At 40.4% G+C, this 21,792-nt stretch overlaps 2 protein-coding genes across 3 annotated transcripts; both read left to right on the top strand.

Annotated features, from left to right (window-relative positions):
* LOC8080288 (succinate dehydrogenase subunit 3-1, mitochondrial) lies at positions 1 to 3,210 on the top strand. The gene is made up of 3 exons (XM_002447409.2): positions 1 to 309; positions 2,035 to 2,100; positions 2,671 to 3,210. Exons 1-3 carry the CDS (start codon positions 117 to 119, stop codon positions 2,958 to 2,960), a joined length of 549 nt encoding a protein of 182 aa, XP_002447454.2. The 5' UTR covers positions 1 to 116; the 3' UTR covers positions 2,961 to 3,210.
* On the top strand, positions 8,920 to 21,413 carry LOC110436312 (sterol 3-beta-glucosyltransferase UGT80A2-like). Of its 2 annotated transcripts, none has more exons than XR_002454133.1 (14): positions 8,920 to 9,402; positions 12,125 to 12,306; positions 12,667 to 12,909; positions 13,024 to 13,135; positions 13,216 to 13,386; positions 14,751 to 14,814; positions 14,907 to 14,964; positions 15,907 to 16,084; positions 18,427 to 18,557; positions 19,267 to 19,369; positions 19,461 to 19,537; positions 19,717 to 19,764; positions 20,302 to 20,465; positions 20,901 to 21,413. XR_002454133.1 is itself a non-coding variant. In XM_021463040.1 (14 exons), exons 1-14 carry the CDS (start codon positions 9,267 to 9,269, stop codon positions 21,075 to 21,077), a joined length of 1,830 nt encoding a protein of 609 aa, XP_021318715.1. In that variant the 5' UTR covers positions 8,920 to 9,266; the 3' UTR covers positions 21,078 to 21,413. The 2 variants fall into 2 exon arrangements, 1 of the variants encoding a protein (XP_021318715.1); XM_021463040.1 differs by having other exon boundaries at positions 20,316 to 20,465.

Raw genomic sequence — 21,792 nt, 5'->3', positions numbered from 1 at the left:
ATGGAAGAAAAGCAAACTTTCGTCAAAATTATAGAAGGAAAAGTAGACTTTTTCGCCATAATAATAGGCTCCTTCTACCCATTTGACGCGTGGCCTGAAATTTTAGGAACTTCGAAATGGGTTCGGCCCATTTGTCTATATACAGTTGGGCCCAGAAGACCCCTCCCTCTGTCCTCCCATCCTCTTTGTCCGCACCTCGCTCTCCACGACACTTGACGCACCTACCATCTCCGTCCATCTGCGGCGTCGGCGGCGAAGGAAGAACGGAAGCGACGGCCACGTGGGCAGGCGGCGAGCAGGAGAAGCCCAGTGAGTACCTCTCATCCCGATCCATCCCGTCCCAAGACGGATCGCGTTCTTCGTTTGATTTTGATTTGCTATTTCTAGTAGTATGCTATGAACCTACGATAACATGATCTGTCCTAGTCGCGTCTCCAATTGCCCTAGATTCATCCGGTTGATGCTATTCATAAATCTGTTCTTTGGTGGCGATGGATGCTGTGTTGGTAGAGTTCTGACTTGTCAAGTATATATATAGAGAAAAAAAAACATTTGCTGGCACAAAGATACCAGGCCATGCCCTCTGGGTTTCGAATCACACATTAGTGTTTTAATCATGACGTTCAAGAGTTCACTGCTGTAAATGTAGTTAGAAGTTGCATCTTTCTATCTTATTGATTGATACGTGCGATGTCCTAGGGATTACGGCCTAGTGGTTATCCAAATTTAGTGAACACTGAGCTCTTTGATATGCAGCTACTGAGAATTGTAGGCCTAAAACTAATAGTATAATGGTGTCATGCTGAATTTGGAGGCGTCGTTGTCGAAGTAATTATGATCCTACAAAGTATAATGATATTACACACACAGTAAAATTTGGTGGCAATCATAGCATTAACAATCTGTCCCCAATAAATTTGTGTAATTTGTATCTAAATTAATACCAAATGATAGAAAACTACTATTCTAGTTGTGGGTAGAAACAACTTTTTTTTTTTTGCAAAATTGGTGTTTTTGGTATTTTGCTCTTTCACCCTCAAGCAAGTGTAGTATTTGTGATAATTCAGCTGCAAGCAATGTAGTGTTGCTTATATTATAAGTAAGGAAGCACTCTTTCACCCGCAAGCAATAGTGTATTATTTGTAATAATTCAGCACATTGACATACAAAAATTTCATGACTTGCAAATCTGCCACAGCGATGTATAGTGTTTCTTCTATTGTCAGTAAGGAAGCACTACCTTGCTTGACTAGATAGCTGGTGATGTTCTTCAGAAGCTCTTCTTTGCTGTGAGCCCTATAATGTCAGGTCCTAATGTTCCTTCCTGGGGTGAATACTCTGATCCACCTGCTGTTGCTGTGGGTCGTCTTGCTGTGATTTTTTTTCTCCCGTAACTTTTGTTTGGTTCAAACGAATCTCCCATTCCCCATATTAAGTCTTACCCTGATACAATGTATGTGTTAGGATTGAAATTTGCAAGAATAATGCAAGTCCTTATGGCTAGCTGATTTTGTGCGAATCACTGTGATGATACTGTGGTTATGATTGTTCAATCATGATATCCGAAAGTTCACTTATGTAATTGTAGTTATAAGTTGCATCCTTCAATTTTATTTGTATTAGAAAATCTCAGGGCCCTAATTTCACAATTTTTTTCCTCTTCATGCATTTGAGTCCACAGGACTTGGGATAGATGAATGTAGTTTGCTTCAAACTGCATACATAGTCACAGCGCACATAATGAGAAAGCTAAGATATTATACTGGATTGTCAATTGTGAACTGCAATATATATTTTTTTTAATCCTTCATTTCGATATTTCAGGTTGTTGTTAACATAGAGTTTGACTAGGGTCTCTGAATTGCTGAAATATCTTGGTTTGTTCTAAACAATCCACCTCTTGAGGATCAATTAATTTTGATATTCTCCAATCTAATTGAACATTATGTAATCTTCCTATGTTGCTCAAAATTTTCTTTTGCCAAACTGTGATGTTGCATTTATGCTAATGCGTGATTATTGGTTGCTGCGCAGCAATGGAGAAGTGTAACAGCAATGCTCGATTTGCACCCTTGAGTGATACTCCATTTGCTCTCCGTGGTAAAAACTCATGTTCTGATTTGTTATATGTTTTCTATCCTTCTGTTGTAGTTTCAAGACAACAGTCATACATTGATACATGAGACCCATTAGAAAATAGCTGTGGCACACTGTCATCCTTTCAACTACATTATGTCATTCAGGATCAGGATGACTGTAACATGAGGTTTGAAAAGATACTATTGCCTTTCATTCTGGAGGCAAGGGGCTTATAATTGAGACGTTGACCAGTATATGTGTTTCAGTCCATCATAGCACAAGGGATAAGGGAAGGCCAATAATGGCCATATATCTCTGGTCATTTACAGCATAGAGTTAGAAAGCTGTTTTTCCGAACCTGGAAGCAACACTTCATGCATGCCTTATAGCATTAATAATTTGTTATGTATTTTGTTTTCATTTAGATGCATAGTTTAGTGTACATATCTTAATGCACTTGCTGACTTGCAGTTCTCTTTTTGTTATTATTTACACAGACTATTCTCTATTTTCCCCAGTTATGCCACTACAAGTTTGCAGTTCATTACATATAATTAGCCCTTATAAATTTGTGTCATTCATCTTTTTCAGGAGCTCTTGGTAGTACTAGTTCAAATCTTGAGCAAACCAGGGGCTACGCATCTTCCCCCCTAGCAGCTCAGCGGCCCAAGATATCTGCACCTGGAAGCCGACCCCTGCACACAAGTCGCCCCCTGTCATCTCCTGTTGCAAACCGCCCACTGTCACCCCACCTTCCTCTGAAGAAGCCGCAGTTCAGCGCTACTTTCTCTATCTCGCACCGAATTTTCGGTGTCGCATTGGGAGTTGCCATCATATCTGTCCCTCTCGCCACCAAGTTCAGCCTGATGTTTGGTGTTTGAGAGCGATCTGCTGTGTCATCTTATGAGAAATGGCATTACCCATTTCCGTGACTGTTTTGTCGTTGTCTCTGGTTCCTTGCAACGCAAGGTGCAGTTTGGATTAACATCTTTGTCATGTGTGCAAAACTTCTATAATAATCAGTACTTTCTACTGCTACATTATGAAAATATCAGATGCTAGTGTAATATGAGTATCAAATATCAGTACAAGGAGGTTTGCCCCATTATGAATGTACATGGTTATGAGGTCTGCAGATTTGGCCGAATTTACGAAATTTTGGTAAACGTTACATTTCTCCATGACATACGTGTGCTCATCTATAGCTCGGTGGGATTGACCATATGTTTTGTGGGAGTATCTCCTATGGTCCATCTAAATCAACGAAGGAGTTGGACCAGCTATCCATTTTGTTGCCTAAATATTACATTTTATGACTACGGAGAGTATGTCTTAAGGCTAGACTAGACCCTCTTTGACAGGGTTTCTGGGATTTCTCCACTGATTTAATCAAAGTCATACTAAACAAGGCCTCAAGGGCCCTTTGAAAGGGCTGCTTCTAGCTGCTTCACCTACAAAGCTAGAGCCTTCCCAAATGCTAAGCAAAAATGTACCGGATCTAGGAGTATCAAGTGCCCAAAGAAAAAAAAATAAAAATAAGTGGCTTCTAATGACTTCCGCCATCTACCCATCTCATTGAAAGAAGGGGGAAAAAACTACCTTACAAAAAAAATGTTTGGGCTTCACGAGACAAATTGATGTGCAAAAAATGTCAGAACTAATTTTAAAGAAGTGGGAGCCTATCAAATAGGTAATGACTTTATAGTTATCTTTTTAATTATTGATTAGTTGTATTTATAAAAACATGATTCTCCTAATGTTTCCCTCTTTATTTAAACCCTGTTTAGAATGAAGTATTTCCGTAGGAAAAGTACAGAAAACAAAACCACAAGAAAGCTTTGAAAAGAAGGGTGTTTGTATTAAAGGATTTGTCAATGCCTTTCTCATGGAATACTGGTGCAGACATGCAATTTTAAAGGGAAAAAAAGAACCAGTCTCAGCTCTTGGTTTCCTTTCCTTCGTGAAGTCCGAGAAAATAGTAGAGTGGATATACATCATTGCTTTAAAATCGTTATGAGAGTCTAACGTGTGTTATACATGAAAAAATTATCATGCAATCCTAGGGCATAAGTGTTCAAACCCATCAAAACCTCAATTACATGGATCTGAAGCTGCTCTGCAAGCCAAACTATTATTCTAGCTCTAGAGGAAGATTAGAGATCTACGGTGGAGTTGCAGATTTGGATTCCAGTTTCCACTGGGCTCTCCCAAATAAGCTCTTAATTCTACCATTAGCGTGTAGGCGCTCTGAAGCAGTAGGCAAAGGTAAGAAATACTACTCGTCGAACTTTGCACAACCCCCGAGGGGGGCCTAAAAAAGAGAACTATTGCTTGAATTTACTTTTTTTTAATTCATTTTTAACCCAAACAAAAGTCAAAAGTTATTTTGAAGTTACTTCAATTATCCTTTTCTTTTAAGTTCTTCTTATAAAGTTCTATGCTTGCTGTTTTGTCAAGAAAGTTAGACCTAATCCAACAAACAAGACAAGGATTGATTAAGAATCTTGATTCTCCAAAGAAGCATATCCTACATACCTAACTCCTCCAGGTTTAGGGTTTTCCATTTTCGAACACTAGGAAAAAGAGAGGATTCTAGACCTTCGATCCTAGGGTTAAAAGGAAGGAGACATATACCCAATATGATTCTTAGGAGGAACTATTGATAACTAGTAGTATGCCCGTGCTAACGCTATGGTAAAAACCAAAAAACAGTATTTTCTAGGCACATAATTTTTTGTATCACCGGTGCATTCACGTTATTATATATATCATCATCGCGTTAATACAGGATGTTAAGAGAAACTTATTGTACAGGCTACTATTTAGTTCACTTCATAGTGCTTCTAAACACTTAAAAACTCTCCAAAGGAGATATTAAATTAAGGGGGCAGAGAATATTTATTACCTCTTACGTTCAGTAAACATGTTTGAAACTGCAATATCATTTGGACAATAGGGTTCTCATATATTAAACTGTACTCCACCACGTCCCAAAATAACTGTCGTTCTCGCTTCTTGAGAAATAACTTTGATTAAATATATATTAAAAATAGTAACATTTACATTACATAATTATTATCATTGGAAAGTTCTTTAAATCTAGTTTTTTAACAAATTTATTTGAAGATACAAATATTGCATATATTTTGTACAAATCAAAGTCAAACTTGCGAGATAGAAACCTAAAACGATACTTAATTTGAGACAGAGGGAGTAACTTCTAAACAACACAACAGCAAGCCATGTAGACTATCTTTTGTCTTTATTTGCTTTTTAGTCTCAGAGCGTATTTCCAGTGCATTGCTATTTCCTATGTTCGTAGCCATAGCAAAGCACTGAGTGTAAATATCAAATAATATAATAATTATAGAGCAAAGCACTAAGGACACAATCCTAGTCATGAACCCGTAAACATCAAGTCAAATAAAAGATAGATTAAACCTTTCTGAATCTGCACAAGGAGCAACCAAGGTACAATGCGCCACAAGTTTGAGAAGCCTCCACTGGTCCTGTATCTGTGTCTGCGCACAAGGCTCTCAAGGTGTATGTAGTACCTAACAAGCAACGTGTGCCCGGCCGAGCAGTCAGAATCATGGTCTATTTATTTCCTAAAATGATACCCTAACTCTTTAACTTTCCTCTTCAACTAAAGTTTATGTGAAGAAACAAAAGAAAACATTCCCTCACCTAGCCATCTCCTTTCTTCCCAAACCATATGCATGCATTCTGAACCTTAAGCTTCTACCTTTCGAATTCAACATGCAACCACTTGTTATATGATCTATTTTTTTTTACAAAAATGAAACCCTACTCTTCAACTCTCCTCTTGAAACAACATTTATCAATGGTTTGGTTGGAGTCTGTTTTGTCTAAAAGTTTCTTATAAGAAATAAGAGAAAACATCCCTTACCTAGCCATCTCCTTTCTTCCCAAACCTGGTTAGCACCTCCTTATTCCACGGACCGAGCCTAACCCATGTGTCGTCGTTGCCACTCGGTCCACCAATGACTCTAGGAGTCATGCTGTGTCGTGACACCTACATCATGCCACGCCGAGGTCGTCATCGATCCATGTCAACCCCGCTGACTCAAAGCCCTGCGCCATGGCACTATGGGGATCGACGTTCGCCACTTATGTGTGCGGGCCTGGCAACCCTAGCCCAAGCTCATCCTCATTGCGCCACCCTCGAAGAGAGTTGCCGCCTTGTCCTGCTCCACCTCGCCATCAGCATGCTCCAGCATCACTGCCCTCGTCGCGTATAGGAAAATGCTATTTAATTTTCTTTGTATTTTTTCTACATTTTAAGTTCATCACAAATATCAATATCAATTGAAAATTTATGTCAGCTAATGAGGACTAAATTTCACACACAAAAAGTTATATAGAAACACTATGACATAGATGGACTAAGATATTATTCTTTAGTTCTTTATCCGCCCAGTACTGTGGGTGCCACACGGCTTACGGGTCAAAGATACCAAAAGCTATTTATTAGTAGTAATTACAAAGGAATTGCCACACAGCTTCTATACCTGGGCTCCTTTGGCTCTGATTGGTTGGTGGCGTCGTGCTGTTGGTCGTTATACTAAATATAGACTAATAAATAAACAAATTATATATATTTAAAGTACTGAACATAGACTAATAAAAAATAAATTACATAGCTCACCTGTAAACTATAAAACGAATTTATTAAGCCTAATTAATTCGTCATTAGCACATGTGGGTTACTGTAGCATATGGCTAATCATGGCCTAATTAGGCTTAAAAGATTCGTCTCGCGATTTACAACCAAACTGTGCAATTAGTTTTTGTTTTTGTTTTTGTCTACATTTAATGCTCCACACATGTGTCCAAAGATTCGATGTGATGGATGAAAAGTTTTTGGATGGAAAACTAAACAAGGCCTAAGAAGCACAAATACAGAAAATAAATTAGTACTCATTTAGAGCCCAGCCCATCGTAAAACAAAGTTCCAACAATGGTATTTAAGCACACAAACACCATTCAAGCTACCGTGACTAAATTTCTTCGGTGACCGTTGGGCGCTGACGGCTATAATGTTCTTACTACAAAAGATATCCCCTCGGACTCCTAGGTCCACTTTAGCAGATATATCGGAGAAATAAGCGTGCATCTATCAAGTATGTATCCAGTGAGTCGAATCCAAACTCCACGTCAGCGAGAACACCCGAGAGGAAAACGAACAGAACGCACAAGCAAACAGAAGGTACGTAAAGATAACAAAAAGAAGCCACAACGTTCTTGCCCGGGACGAGGAGTGAGGTGACGGTGGCGGAGGCCTAGCAGAAGCAGAGCAACACTGGCCCACGACGAAAAGGGTCCTTCCCCAGCACCTCCACCTCCCTGGCTCGCGTTACTGGCTTTACTGCACAGCCACGCAAGCCGCCGCCGTCGCCAGCGTAGACGCTATTGGCCTGGTCAGGGAACATAACTGTCAGGGAACCCTCGCAGGGTCCTTGCGCTTCTTGATCGTGTCAAATTTTTGGAAACCAAAAATTAGGAGAGGGAGACGCGCGAGATCTGGAGGGGAAGTTTTGCGTGGGGCACGATGCGGTGCAGGGATCGCGCGGGGTGAGATGGGTGAGAAGCCAGGCTTTCCACATCCAATCTTGGCCATCAGATTTGATTTAGATGTTTTATTAGCCCTTGATTTTAATGAAGACGGATTTCTGTGTGTATTTTTTTAGGTGCACAATGGTTAGAGGCTCTCAGTAGGGGACGTTTTACTGGGTAGACCAAGTATAATTTAAGTGTTCCATTATATTAGAGATGGTTATCTATGCTCTTTTTTATGTGTTCTTAGTTATATTTATCTTCTTTGATTCTTTTAAACTAGAATTGAAGCAATATGCAGTACTCCTCGTTGAACTTTGCAAGTTCACAGATTGAACGTTGCAAGTTTAGGCCTTATGCGCCTATGGCCATGAGCATCCAGTGCGAGGAATTTGTTACTTTTGTGGTAAACTGCTTCTATAATTATAAACGACTTGAATTAATACATCACTAAATACTATCATTTGTATAATATAATGTTTTTATTCCTACATTCCAAGCATATTTCCCTATCAACGTTTTTGTATTTTTATTCATTCCTCCGATTTGCCTCTACATCCATATCCCTTCCTAGCGTGCCCCTATAGGATGCGCTATAAGATTTAGAATATATTTAGAAGAAAATTCTGAACATCAATCAATTACTAAAAGATCAATTCATACCAAAAGAAGTGTGGAATCTAAATTTGTGGATGGAATATTCATCACTTGTAAGCATATATATATATATAATTTAAATAATTGTTCGTCAAAAATCAATAAGAGTTTGACTTTGCAAATCCTAATACGCCCTTGAGATAGAAAGAGTATTTGATCCAAATCCACAAGCACGATAGAAAGCTGTGTGGAGGCATCAAAGGCACAAATCTTTTTCTTTCTTCAAATGAGCGTGTAATCTTTTTATTTTCCAAAAAAATGTAACTTTTTTGTTATATACCCTTTAAATAATTCAACTACAATAAAAAAAAAAGAAATGCTTTTCATCCATCAGCAACCACCTGCGAGTCTGCGACTGCGAGTGCCCACGTTGTAGAGTCCGAGCAAGGCGAGAGAACGTGCCGGCGCCGCCGCCACCGTCGCTCTGGCAAACAAATCGCCGCCGGGGAAGCCGAAAAGGACACGGCCGTTACGGATTACTTTTTATTTTTTTTATAAAAACGGAAAACTTTCTGTTGTATGAATTAATATAATAATAATAATAATAATAAATAAATAAATAAATTAAAAACGGAAAGAAAAATCACAGCGAAGCGGCAGACAGGCGGGGCCCACCGCCCAGCGCGCCAGCGAGGCAGAGGCAGAGGCATCGCATCGCATCGGCCGCTTTGCTTTGCTCGCTCTCTTCTCGGCTTTCCGCCGCTCTCCGCTCGGCGGTGCATGGCCAGCGAATTCGGGAGTTCCAATTCCTTCACCGTCTGTCTATTCCCCCCCCAAACCCAAAAGCGAGAGGAGGCCCACCGCCGCCGCCGCCGCCGCCAAGCAAAGCCAACCCGGAGCATATTCACACGGAGGAGAGGAGGCGTGGATCCGGAGGCTCCCCCCGCACCGCTTCTCCAGAAGCAGCTGACGCGGCGTGCCCGCGGGTCGGCGGTCGGTCGGTCGGTGTATAAATGGCGGCGGGAGAGGAGAGCGGCAGCGGCGTTGCGGGAGGGAGGGAAGGAGGAGAAGCGCCGGCGGCCTCTGCTCCCAACGGGGACCGCTCTGGGAATAGCCCCCTCGCCACCGCGCCGTCGTCGTCCTCAGCAGGTGATGGTGATCTCCCCGCATCCTCCGCTCTCCTGCCTCGTGTCGGGTTTGGGTTTCGCTGCTGCTGCTGCTGCTGCCGCTGCCGCTTGTGTCGGCTGGGGACCTGGGGTTTTGTCCCCGCCGCACCAGGGTGTCTCCGTGGAGCTACGGACTGGCAGCAACCGCCTGCTTAGATTAGATCCCCCCCTTGCTCGCTTTTGGGCAGCTCATCTTCAATCTGATGATCTGGTCGGGCTTCTGGTGTAACGGTTGGTGCTCGTCCGTCTAGGGGGGGGGGGGGGGGGGGGTGTTTTTGGAGCACAGCACAGGACGTCGTGTGGCCGTGAACCGTGATTAGTTAGTAGGAGAAGGCGAGTTGGATGGATGGAATCAACAGCTACGCCGCCTACGGCGTGGGGAGAGGTTTTGTTGTGCGCATGTTTCAGGATGGACCGAACTCGGTGCTGAGGAGCTGAGGTTTGCCTAGTTTTGGTGCTAGCCGTGTCACTGATTCGATCAAGTTGTGCCTATTTCTAAGGGGTGTCCATTGTGTGTGTCCAGTCTTGTACTGGATGCTGATTTTAGGTGTTGGCACATGGCACATTGTATTGACCTCACTGAATGGTTCTGGTGGTTTGGTAATCGTAGTTTGGCAGACAGGTTTGCACTTGATGCTACTAATGGCTTTGATTGTGTCTCTGTTAGCCACACGATCTAGGATCATAGTGTTTAGCTTGCACTTGTTTACAGTTCAATTGCTTGCTGAAACATGTTGTTTACAGTTCAATTGCTTACTGAAACATGCCTGGCTCATAAATGAGCTGTTTACCGTGCGAGTCTTTTTAAGGTTGTTGTATAAGCTCATAGCTTGTTGAACTGAAATCGGTTGCCTGTACATTATGTTTATGTGTGCCATGTTGTTAGGCACACATTATTTAAGGTTTTTTTTATTTGAATAATTTTGTTTTTTCATTGTTTGTGTTCTCTGACCATTTCTATTAAATACATATGTTTCTGAACTGAAGGTTCCTAATTGCTCATTCGAAATAGAATATAATTGCTCTGTTTGGCACAGCTTATTTCTTAGCTTCTCCACAGATTAAGCAGAACTGTGCTAAACAACAGCATCCTCCAGCTGCTTATTAGTAAGCAAAATCTGAGGATGAACTAACTAAGCAGAATAATTGGAGTGTGCCTTTTCACTAGCTTCTCCAGTAGGCAGATTCTGCACAATCATAGGCTGTTGCTGTGCAAACACAGCCTACATTTCCTTCTCCATATTTCCTTTTGAGTTGGGACTGAAGTGGTAACAGGTAGGATTACATAGTTTTTGGCTGCAGTTTTCCTCGAAAATAATTGGTCGTATTCTGTGCAAACATAGTCTACATTTCCTTCTCCATGTTTCCTTTTGAGTTGGGACTGAAGTGGTAACAGGTAGGATTACATAGTTTTTGGCTGCAGTTTTCCTCGAAAATAATTGGAGTGTACTTTTTCACTAGCTTCTCCAGTAGGTAGATTATGCACAATCATATGCTGTGCAAATACAACCCACATTTCCTTCTGTATATTTCCTTTTCAGTTTTAAGGAAGGTGTCCATAGTCTATATTGACCGGTTACTAACTTATTGGTTTTCTGTGCACAATAATGCTAGTGGTTTTAAGGGGTTGTTTAATTTGGTTCATCATTTTGTAAAATGGAACTAAACGCCATGCAAAATTTTTGGCAAAAAGGTGGTTATTCTCCATTTTGGATTTTGGTCTCAAGCGGCCAAAAAAAATCTCAAAAGAGCCTCTAGAGGCCCTCATGAGGGCAATAAATTCTGCATTTTGGATGGAAGTATGGAACTAAACATGACCCTGAAAATTTTGGCATTTTGCATTTGATCATTCCAAAGTAGTTGGCATTTTGCACTTTGTATTTTTTTGGAACTAAACACCCCCTAAGATGTCGTAGTAAGAAAGGTGTCCATAATATTGACATGCTATAAATACATAGGTTTTTGTGCACAATAATGTTGGTTATTTTAATAAATGTCATAACTCTTCAAGGGTAACAAAATGCCAGCCAGCACAGTAGGGGTTCCCCTACTGTATTTTCCTAAGAAAAATAAAGATGCTAGCCTGTGATTTTTTCCCTTGTAAATGGACCTAAAATTTAATTTTGCTGGACTTCTGATCTGCCGTGCTTTAGTTTGAAAAGGATGATTAACGATGGTATGTGAAACATCCTTCTCAAGGGGGGTGAAGAGAGGCACTTTGTTTCCTCTTTGCTGTTACAAACTACAAATTAGTGAGAGGGGACCTTCAAAATTAAGTGCTGTTTACGCAATGTTTGCTATCACATTGTTTCCTTGTCCTGCTATGCTTCAGAGATTACGTCCCTTGAGGTCTAAAGTGATAAAACGTTTGTGGGTAGTATTGAATTGAATGTTTTATATTTTGGCATGACAAATAAATTAACCTCACCAAAACTGGTTATATCGAACATTAGCCTTGCGCTCAGCTTCAGTGAATCAAGTGTAAGTATGATTTAATTGATATCAACAGTAAAGAAGGGCTTGCTGCAGAAAACTTTAAACGACAGACAAACTTATTTTTGGGGTTGACATCTAACTAACTTGTGTGCTATTGTACTGATTGCAGTTTATGTTGGTACAATTTAGTCTAGATTTCATTTTTTGTTACTGATAAAAGTTGCCATCCATTTCTTTGATACGACTCCATCTTTTTATTTTCTAAGTAGATGACAGAGGCTTCCATAGATCAAGCACCATGCCGGGGGTGATTAAGAATGACGAAATTACCAATGAAACTGCTGGACCATCAAATTTGGAAAGGTCCAGAACTGAGCGTCGTCGGCAAAATAATCCAGCTGATGATCCTGCTAAACAGTTACTTGATGAAAGGATTCCAATAAAAAAGAAGGTGCATATATCTTACACTCTGTATTTATCTATTTATTTTCAGAAGCTTAGTTCATTTTGTTTTGCCATGCAGGCATCTGAAATTCATATCTGTTTATGGACTGGGAATTGAATCATTGATAGTTGCACTAACTAATGTATAATAGTGTCCAAAGTCCAACTTTCTTTGAATTACCCGTATATTTTAAAATTCATGCATTGCAGATTTGGAACTGATGAGGAAACATTACAATATGTTGCAATATACTGTAAAAGGTTACAAGGTTTCCTAGTTGAAGATGACTGATAAGGACCAGTATGATAGCTTGCATATTTGTTCTTGATCTTTTTGCTACTTTACCTTTGTTCCACTTTATTGCAGCTAAAAATGCTAAATCGGATTGCTACAGTAAAAGATGATGGAACCGTGGTTGTTGATGTGCCAAGTGGTCTGGAGGAACCAACTATAGTTGGTGGAACTGAGGATATTTATGCGGAAGCCACTGTTGAAGAAGCATTAGATGGAACAGAGATACCATACAGGCCTCCTATGCAAATAGTTATACTTATTGTGGGTACACGAGGAGATGTGCAGCCATTTGTTGCTATAGGGAAACGCTTACAGGTTAGTCCTAGCCTAAGTGTATTATCAATCCAGTTCTCTCGTAAATTTAGGTTAGCTTTCTGTTTCTTGTAGCTCAAATGCCAGCATATTTGTGATTTCTGATTCTTGTTGCAGGACTATGGGCACCGTGTGAGATTGGCTACTCATGCCAACTTTAAGGAGTTTGTACTAACAGCTGGCCTGGAGTTTTTCCCGCTTGGTGGAGATCCCAAAGTTCTTGCTGAATGTATGTTTTTTCAAAAGTATTTTTCATTTTTTTACGTTGTTTGAAGATAAATGTGTTTAATATGTTCATAATTTGACCAGATATGGTGAAGAATAAAGGATTCCTACCTTCGGGGCCATCAGAAATTCCTATTCAAAGAAAACAGATGAAAGACATTATTTTTTCTTTGCTGCCTGCATGCAAGGAACCTGATCCTGACACTGGCATTCCTTTTAAAGTTGATGCAATTATTGCGAACCCACCTGCGTATGGTCAGTATATCTTGTTTATTTTGAAAAAAAAGGGTTCTTTGCAACTTGCTTTGTTTCTTTCTCCATTGTAATTGTACCTCTAGAGAATCCACAACATTGTTGTGAATAGCCCACTGTAGCTGTTTGAAGGGTCCACCAGTACAATATTGTCAATTATTGACCATTGTCGTTAATGACGCTTTAGCTCCGCTAAACACTGCCTATTTGTCTTAGTCACGAAAAATGTTAGTACCGCTAATCGTGACCAAGGCAAATATTTGCTCCTCACTCTAGAGGAGTATAATTTATTCATATCCATCATGCTTTGTTTAATAAACCATTAAATAATAATTAAACCTGAATATTGAGTGTTGAATAAATATGAATGTTGACTATAACTGTGAGTATGTTGACTGATTTAATGAATGTTAAGTAATTTACATGAAAAAATGTTTTCCTAGAGCCTTTACATGTATTTGTGTTCATGATATCTTCCTTGGTTAAATGTTTTTCATGCATAACCAGTTAAGAGTTTTCATGTTTTCTTTAAAAACCACAAAATTAAATAGCTTTCACTATAGCCCCCTATAGCTTTTAGAGGAGGATGTTGGTAAATGTCATAGCTCACTATATACAACATTGATCCCCAATCAAAGGAAGAAAATGTTCCTGTGATTGATTCTTTATGTGACAGTCAGTTTTACATTTTTGACTTAAGATGATTTGACCATAGATTGATTATTTTATTTCTTCATCTTCATCATACTGATGACTGGTCTTTCCTCTAGACACACGATTTAGCAACATTCTTGTATCTGTGAAGTGTGAAGTCATGCTTTTCCTTTTTCATATTTCTTCTAGAGCTACATCCATTTCATGCTATGACTTGTTATAGAGATGAAAATCATAATCTGACCATGTAGAAAACCACATAAGCATTGCAATTGGAAAACTTCTTACCGGTTTCACTTCCATCAATCAAGATTATTTTTTTGCTGAGACCTGAAGGAGGCAGTGTTTTTGCCAGGCTGGCAAAAACACAATTCAGGTTGGGCAAAAAGGCACTGCTAGCCCTAGCTTGTAACATACCTCAGGCCATGGTACCACTTTATGAGCAGGCCTTCTTTGTCCAGCTTTTTTACTTGCTTAGCTGTTCATTCCAAGCCTGAGTGTCTTCGAGGCAATAAGTTGCTCCAAAGTGCTTCAAGCAAAATCTTTTGAACTTGAAGTACATCTAGATAGTCCAGACAGATTACAATATAATCAATGTTGCATTTTTCGCCACAAGCCTTCCTGCATATTTTTCTTGTGATGAAGACCTATATTAGCTCACTAGTTTGAAATATAAGCATGTCTATCCTTCTGACCTCAAATGTTTTTCTCAGGACATACACATGTGGCAGAAGCGCTAAAAGTACCAATTCATATATTCTTTACCATGCCATGGACGTGAGTCTCTATCATCTTGCTTTTTCTTTAAAGATCAGAAGTTTGCTATTGAATACTATCATCTGAGGATCTAACTTGCTACCATTATTCAGGCCAACTAGTGAATTTCCTCATCCTCTTTCTCGTGTGAAGCAGCCTGCTGGATATCGAGTAAGTCTGCATTGTTTTACTTGTATTCTTTATGAAAAAGAGAGGATTATTACTTGACGTTCTCTCAGCTCCCAAATGATCTGGCCCTTCTTATATTATTGGAGAGTTCGCGGGGAGAATAAACATAACAATCACTTCAATGGTTTATCATCAAATTCCATTAAAACTGATCACTTTAGGAAATGGTGAGGAATGAATGGAATGGATAACTGAAATATCTTGGCATCATGGCATGTAATATCTGAGATTAGTAGATTGATATATGGGCTGTAGATTACAGACACATATGGGCAAGGATGATCTAGGGAGGTTTATAGAAGTACGACCATTGTCAGATATCCTTACCTAACAAGAAAGACAACCAAGCTACAAAGAGTGCACGGGCTCAAGGCTGGGCACAATACAAAACCCGTGAGCCTAAAAGGGCCCAAACAAAGCATCCGTCTAACAGTGATATCCAGAATGAGTTAGTTTCTCTATATCCATGATCTTGTTACAGTGACATTGCAGTTCTCTCCATGTGCTGTTTCGATTTTCATGCATAAGTACATTGTACATATGCAGAACTTGTTTATTTGAAATTATTGTGGATGTTTGGAGACTGCTAGGACCAACTGCCTGAATTTCATATTGTGATGTCAAGATGCTTTGTGCATCACGTGAGTTGCTGAAGTGCATAAAGTTATTAGCTTTGCTCTCCAGCTTCTGCAACCATAAGCAAGCTCAACCTCACTAGGCAAAGGCATTTTCTTGAACATATATACTAACTCAGGTCGAAAATAGTTTGACGTTTTCGACCTGGAGGTTTGCACTACCGGCAAGTCATTTTGGGCTGTTGGAACTTGGAACGTCAGCTTTATCAGCTGGTGTGAATACTTGGATGTTCTTGATGGCAATATCTGATTCAATATGTTGCCTGTATAATTATTTGTCCTTTTGCAGCTTTCATATCAAATTGTGGACTCGATGATTTGGCTTGGAATAAGGGATATGATAAACGAGTTCAGAAAGAAAAAACTGAAGCTGCGTCCAGTAACATATCTAAGTGGTTCTCAGGGTTCTGGCAATGACATTCCTCATGGATACATTTGGAGTCCTCATCTAGTCCCGAAACCAAAAGGTTTGTCATATCTATTGGCTAGAGCAGAAAGTTATGCAATTTACCTTGTCATTCTTCTCCCATATTAATTCCAAAGCATGTGGGTCGGAATCTTGATCTTTGATTTCTTTTCGTTCATTTTTTCTGGTGGAAGTTATTAATCTATTAGATCAGCACCCACCTTGGCTTCTACTTACATAAAGCACATTAGGAACTAAAAAACAACTGTTAGTTAAGCCTAATTGCTATGTATCTTACTTTATGCATTAGTAGTTGTATTGCCTTGGCATCCAAGTTAGGAGCAGACATCTTTACTTTTTGCTTTAGGATATTCTGGAGTTGGTGGCTGACCACACTGCTATATAAGTGGCAGACCCCCTCCCTCTGAACCAAGTCTGTAATCCCTTTTGCAATTCAATCCAAGCGGCCAAGGGCCAAGCTGCCCTCTGGGCTTTCCCCAGATCTCAATTCTTGATGAACTGGGCAACAACAATGACCAATGAACAAAAGAGATCATTTTGATCACATGTTGCTAAGGCCTTTGGCACTGCCATACACCATAGGTTGGGATCATCTTGAATATCCTGCAAGGATCCATTCGTCATTTGTCCAAATCGTTAGGTTATCCATGTATGCACAGTGATGTGGGTTAGCCACTGTTACAAATGCATTTTTCTTTGGATTGAACTATCACCAGCCCTGTTTGTAAATAGGATAGATTTCGTGTCATGGAGATGTTATAGTTGGTGCCAAGCTCAATGGCGGGACCCCACAGCACCATAAAGTGGTGCGCAGACCAATGATTTCAGGTCGTCTGATTAATCGCGATTAATCGTCCAGGTCACTCCTAGGATTCGATAGGAGGTCCGACTCGATTAGTTCGACCAGAAAGCTGGTCGTCCGATTAATCGTCGATTAATCGGACGACCAGGTAAGATGGACGACCAGGCTTCTGTTTTTTTGGGCCTTTTCTAACTGGGACTGGGCTAATGGGCTTTAAGTTTTTGGCCTGTTAGGGTTTAGATAGAATAGAGGGGCTGCAGGGGGGGTTTGGGACAGCAATATGGACCTCTGGACAGTGCAGAAAAGAGAAGAAACCAACTCCCACAAGTAATTCACTATCTAAACACTAATGTAGTCTTGATGCTAGATTGATTGTGTATATTATATAGTATATATAGAGGTATATATATAGGCATATATGCCTTGAAATAGCTGGACGACCAGGTGGACGACCAGGGTCGACCAGGGCGATTAATCGCCCTGGTCGACGATTAATCTCGATTAATCACGTGGTCGGTCCTAGAGCGACCAGCTTCGACCAGTCGACCTGAAATCATTGGCGCAGACAGATGTCAGCCAAGGGACTGCATCTTTATGTCAAGCAGTGGCTCAAATTGATAGTAGTTTTATCACCAAGTGACTTCCATCTTGATTTAGCCTAAATGAGTCAGGAAATATGTTTCTGTATTCGGATATCTTTCGCTGGTTCCAAACTTCTCTTGTTAGGCTTGCATATTAGGCTCGGCTGTTGGCTCATTTAATAAGACTATAAGAGGCATGTCAATGTTGTTTAATAAAGAAATTAGAAGACCCTTCTTCCCCACCTCCATGTTAGGCCTTGTTTGGATGCATGTGTATACACCTCAATCCACATGTGTTGGAGTGGATTGGAATGGAACTTAGTTTAATACTCCAATCCACTTCAACACATGTGGATTGAGATGAATACATGTGCATCCAAACAAGGCCTTACATGCCCACCTCCTTGGCTTAGGCTGGCATCTTCCTAATGCTGTTGTGCTCGTGAGCATTGTTCATCTTTCTGCCACTCTTTAGGCCTATGTTCCCTCCTGAAAGACCATAGCAGCAATGAATCAAGAACATTGTAACAGGAGAGTCAGCGTTTCTGGAAACAGTAAAAACATGTGCTAGTGGGTTGAAAGGAAAGGAACTTGGATTAACAAATTGTGCATATAGGTGAAAAAGTTAACTGTATACTGTATGTATTGCTAGAGTGGGAATGTATCTGAGCTTTTGAGTAACTTAGCTATTAGAGCATTCTGACTTATTATATGAAAGTCGGCATCAGTTATGACTGCCTAAATAGTAGGTTAGTGACATCATAATTGTCTGTAGTTTACAGAGTCTGAAATTTCTAACATGGAAACTGCTTGTTTATTTGTATTTGTGAGGACCTTTTGTACATAGTTAAATTTGATGGAGAAATGATGCACTACTGTAATAGACTAATAGTAGCTTACTTCCAAAGCACCCTGTGGCGTGACAGCAAGTTTAAGTATTGTTTTTTTAGTTTTCAATGGGCCAGTGATTCATTATAATGTTCATGTCTTGAAGTGCAGACTGGGGCCCAAAGATCGATGTTGTTGGATTTTGCTTCCTTGATCTTGCTTCCAATTACGTACCTCCTGAACCACTTGTGAAATGGCTTGAAGCTGGTGACAAGCCCATATATGTTGGTTTTGGTAGCCTTGTAAGATCAGTTTGACCTTGCTTTATGTTTTCATATAAGTTTTTTTTTTGTCATTCGATCTAATCGCCTGTATAGTTTAATATGTTGTATTAAAGTATTCTAGGTATGCTGGCAATTTTTGTTGACTTTCACTTGTGTATGTAGTATTCACTTCAAATTTTAAGCTCAATTTATCTAGAAGAATTGTCCCAAAATTGCTGAGTTCAAACACAGCCAATTTTGATAGCTACTAGATTAGTATGCAGTCTGAGGCAGTTTCATGTTGACCCAATAGATCAATTTTTGCAAATGCTTTAGTTTGTCATACTGCCACCCATCAACGGCCTTCACCAGCTAGTATGCCATGATTCTGTAATTCATTCCTCATAAAATACTTAAAGTTGCATGAGACCTTCAGATTGTAGTACTTTGTTCTTTCCAAACTGTGTTCTGATCCTATCACTATGGAAAATTTGATTGCATATTAACTGCCACTGCTTATGAATGTTTATATGTATAATTATGTGTCGCCTGATTGTCTTCTATAAGCACTGCATATTGTAACATGCTACAAAGTTAACTATACGCTTGGATGATTGAAAATAGTGATAGGGTTATGTGCCCTCTGTCAATGTATTCTGGGATTGTAGAGTGCTATGAAGGCAAAGCCATCACATCTCTCTCAACGACTTTTTGGGATTCTGACTTGTTTTTTCTTCTGATCTACTAGCCAGTTCAAGACCCACAAAAGATGACTGAAATTATTGTCAAAGCACTGGAAATTACTGGACAGAGAGGTATCATTAACAAAGGCTGGGGTGGCCTTGGAACCTGTAAGTTTCTTCTCTCCTTAGTTTGTTCTGCTTTTTGTTTCCTGGGCATATGTTCTGATTCTGTTCTGACGACTCCAGAAATTTTTGGCAGTGGCAGAACCAAAAGATTTTGTATATCTACTAGACAACTGCCCTCATGACTGGCTTTTTCTGCAGTGCAAAGCAGTGGTAAGCCACTTCTTCAAACTTTTTGGGACATCTCTCTTTTAGCATGTTATCTGACCTTTACAGTATATTACTATATGACTACAAGTTAACATTAAATACTTTGTGGGTGAATTTATGTTACTTATCATGACCGGAGTTAAGGTTTTATGTTTTATTCTTTCATTTTCCTGCCTCGATAGGTGCATCATGGTGGTGCTGGAACGACAGCTGCAGGTCTTAAAGCAGCGGTAAGTGCTCTCTCCATGCCTTATTTCAATGTAAAATAGTTTTTCTTTTCTCAAACGTGCTGAAGAGTTTGCCCATCATTATATTAAGAAGAGGAAAAGGAGTCTAAGAAGACTATACAAACCACAAACCCAATAGGGTGATGTTTATTGCATGAAGACCTGCCAAAAAACAGCAAGGCTATGAGCCTACGACAAGCAACAAAAACAAGAATCATGGCCACAGCTACTAGGCCTTTGGCCCCTGCCAGACACCACATGGTGGCTCATCTCTAATGTCCTGCATAATGATGCTGAAATTGGGTGAAGCGCCCTCATATATACAGCCACTCCTATGCTTCTACCATCCAATGCCCACCATTGCTAGTTGCTACCAAAGAATTGAATCACTGTTTGCTTACTTGCCTTTCAGCCTATATGTGGCACTTTGACACGTTTCCATTTTTTAATTTTGATAGAATCAAACATGTCTAAAATACCTTTCTTGCTGTTGCTGCACAGTAGTATTCTCGGAGGTTTCTTGTACTTAGTCCACATTAGTCTGTGATTTGCAGTGTCCTACGACTATTGTACCTTTCTTTGGTGACCAACCTTTCTGGGGGGATCGGGTGCATGCAAGAGGGCTAGGGCCTCCGCCTATTCCAGTTGATCAGTTTGGTTTGCAGAAGTTGGTCGATGCTATAAAATTCATGGTGAAGCCAGAGGTAAGTTATGCAATTTGTGGCCAGAGAGCATAAATTACTTTCTTGATGTTACTGTGTTTTCCCTTCCATACTGAGGAAGATAGATAACAAGCAGAAATAGATGTCCGATGCAATCAGATATCGTGAGTCAGTTAAGTCGTGTATCAGTTTGCACAGGTAGCATAGTTTTCATGCTGACAACTGGACTCATACCGCCTACCTAGATCTCTTATATGTGGCACAAAACTAGTAGTGATATGCGTTTTGCATAGCTTAGTTTCTATTCAATTTCAGGATAGAAAATATTTTCTTCAATTCAAAAATGTATGGCAAAATTTTGTCTTTTTTATACGCTAATAAAAAGCTGTATCTATTGGCATGGGACCAGGTTACTGTATTCTCTTGGATTTATGTCACTAGACATAAGTGCTTAAGTAATTCCCCATGTAATTTCAGGTGAAAGACAAGGCTGTAGAGCTGTCGAAAGCCATGGAATCTGAAGACGGGGTGACAGGTGCTGTTAGGGCATTCCTCAGACACCTGCCTTCAAAAACCGAGGAACAGAGTCTGCCGCAGTCGTCGGGCTTCCTGGAATTCTTAGGCCCACTAAGTAAATGTTTGGGATGCTCTTAGTGCGCAACACATCGATGATCACGGATTTGATTCCTTGAACGAAGCCCCGCCAAGGGTCATGATCAAATCAACCCATGGAAAGTAGCTCCGGGCCACGAGTGTGTTTCTCTTCTCTTCTCTTTTCTTTGTATCCTTTTTCTTCCCTGCGGGTATTTATTTATAGTGTGTATGTAAAGAGTGCTTGTCTGGTGTGGATGGCATGCTCCCTGCGGTGCGTGTAATTTTGATGTGCATGTTTGCCGTGCATCACAGACGACGACGATTTCACGTCTGCATGGCCAACCCGTTTGTGTATATGAAAGAAGCTGAAGAGGTTCTTCGTTTTCTCTATTGCAATATGGTTACAAATAAATACCAGGATAGTGGCTTAGTAGTTGGATTACAGACAGCTGAATAGCTGATGCTAAGTTACCGGACAAACAGCCCCGATCTGCCAGTGAACAGAACAGGCAAACAAAAAAGATGGCATCCCGCCGCTCGCCGTGGGCGCTTTTCGCCGCCGGCCGTGCTTGCCACGTTCCGGCCTCACCTCGCTGCTCCAGTTCGCGCGCTCTGCGGTGCGAACGCGGAACGCGGCCGGTGCAGCTGCATGCGGCCTGGCGAAGTTTCCTTCCTGGATCAACTTGCCAACGCGACGCAGGCTCTGCTCGGGGTCATTTGGAAGCAACCCTTTTTTTTTGTTACGTTATTATTTATTTATTGAAAGCAGGTCAAA

The sequence above is a fragment of the Sorghum bicolor genome, chromosome 6 (assembly GCF_000003195.3).
Source record: "Sorghum bicolor cultivar BTx623 chromosome 6, Sorghum_bicolor_NCBIv3, whole genome shotgun sequence".
Taxonomy (NCBI): Eukaryota; Viridiplantae; Streptophyta; class Magnoliopsida; order Poales; family Poaceae; genus Sorghum; species Sorghum bicolor.
The sequence above is the reverse complement of the archived record's forward strand: the minus strand, read 5'-3'. Positions and strand labels throughout refer to the sequence as shown.

What these genes read in the sequence shown, in the direction of transcription:
- LOC110436312 (XM_021463040.1), top strand. Translation starts at nt 9,267, where the DNA reads ATGGCGGCGGGAGAGGAGAGCGGCAGCGGCGTTGCGGGAGGGAGGGAA. An exon ending in CTGGGGTGGCCTTGGAACCT is followed by an intron (nt 19,370 to 19,460) that starts GTAAGTTTCTTC and finishes AATTTTTGGCAG; the next exon opens with TGGCAGAACCAAAAGATTTT. An exon ending in AATTCATGGTGAAGCCAGAG is followed by an intron (nt 20,466 to 20,900) that starts GTAAGTTATGCA and finishes ATGTAATTTCAG; the next exon opens with GTGAAAGACAAGGCTGTAGA.
- LOC8080288 (XM_002447409.2), top strand. Translation starts at nt 117, where the DNA reads ATGGGTTCGGCCCATTTGTCTATATACAGTTGGGCCCAGAAGACCCCT. An exon ending in CGGCGAGCAGGAGAAGCCCA is followed by an intron (nt 310 to 2,034) that starts GTGAGTACCTCT and finishes GTTGCTGCGCAG; the next exon opens with CAATGGAGAAGTGTAACAGC. An exon ending in TACTCCATTTGCTCTCCGTG is followed by an intron (nt 2,101 to 2,670) that starts GTAAAAACTCAT and finishes CATCTTTTTCAG; the next exon opens with GAGCTCTTGGTAGTACTAGT.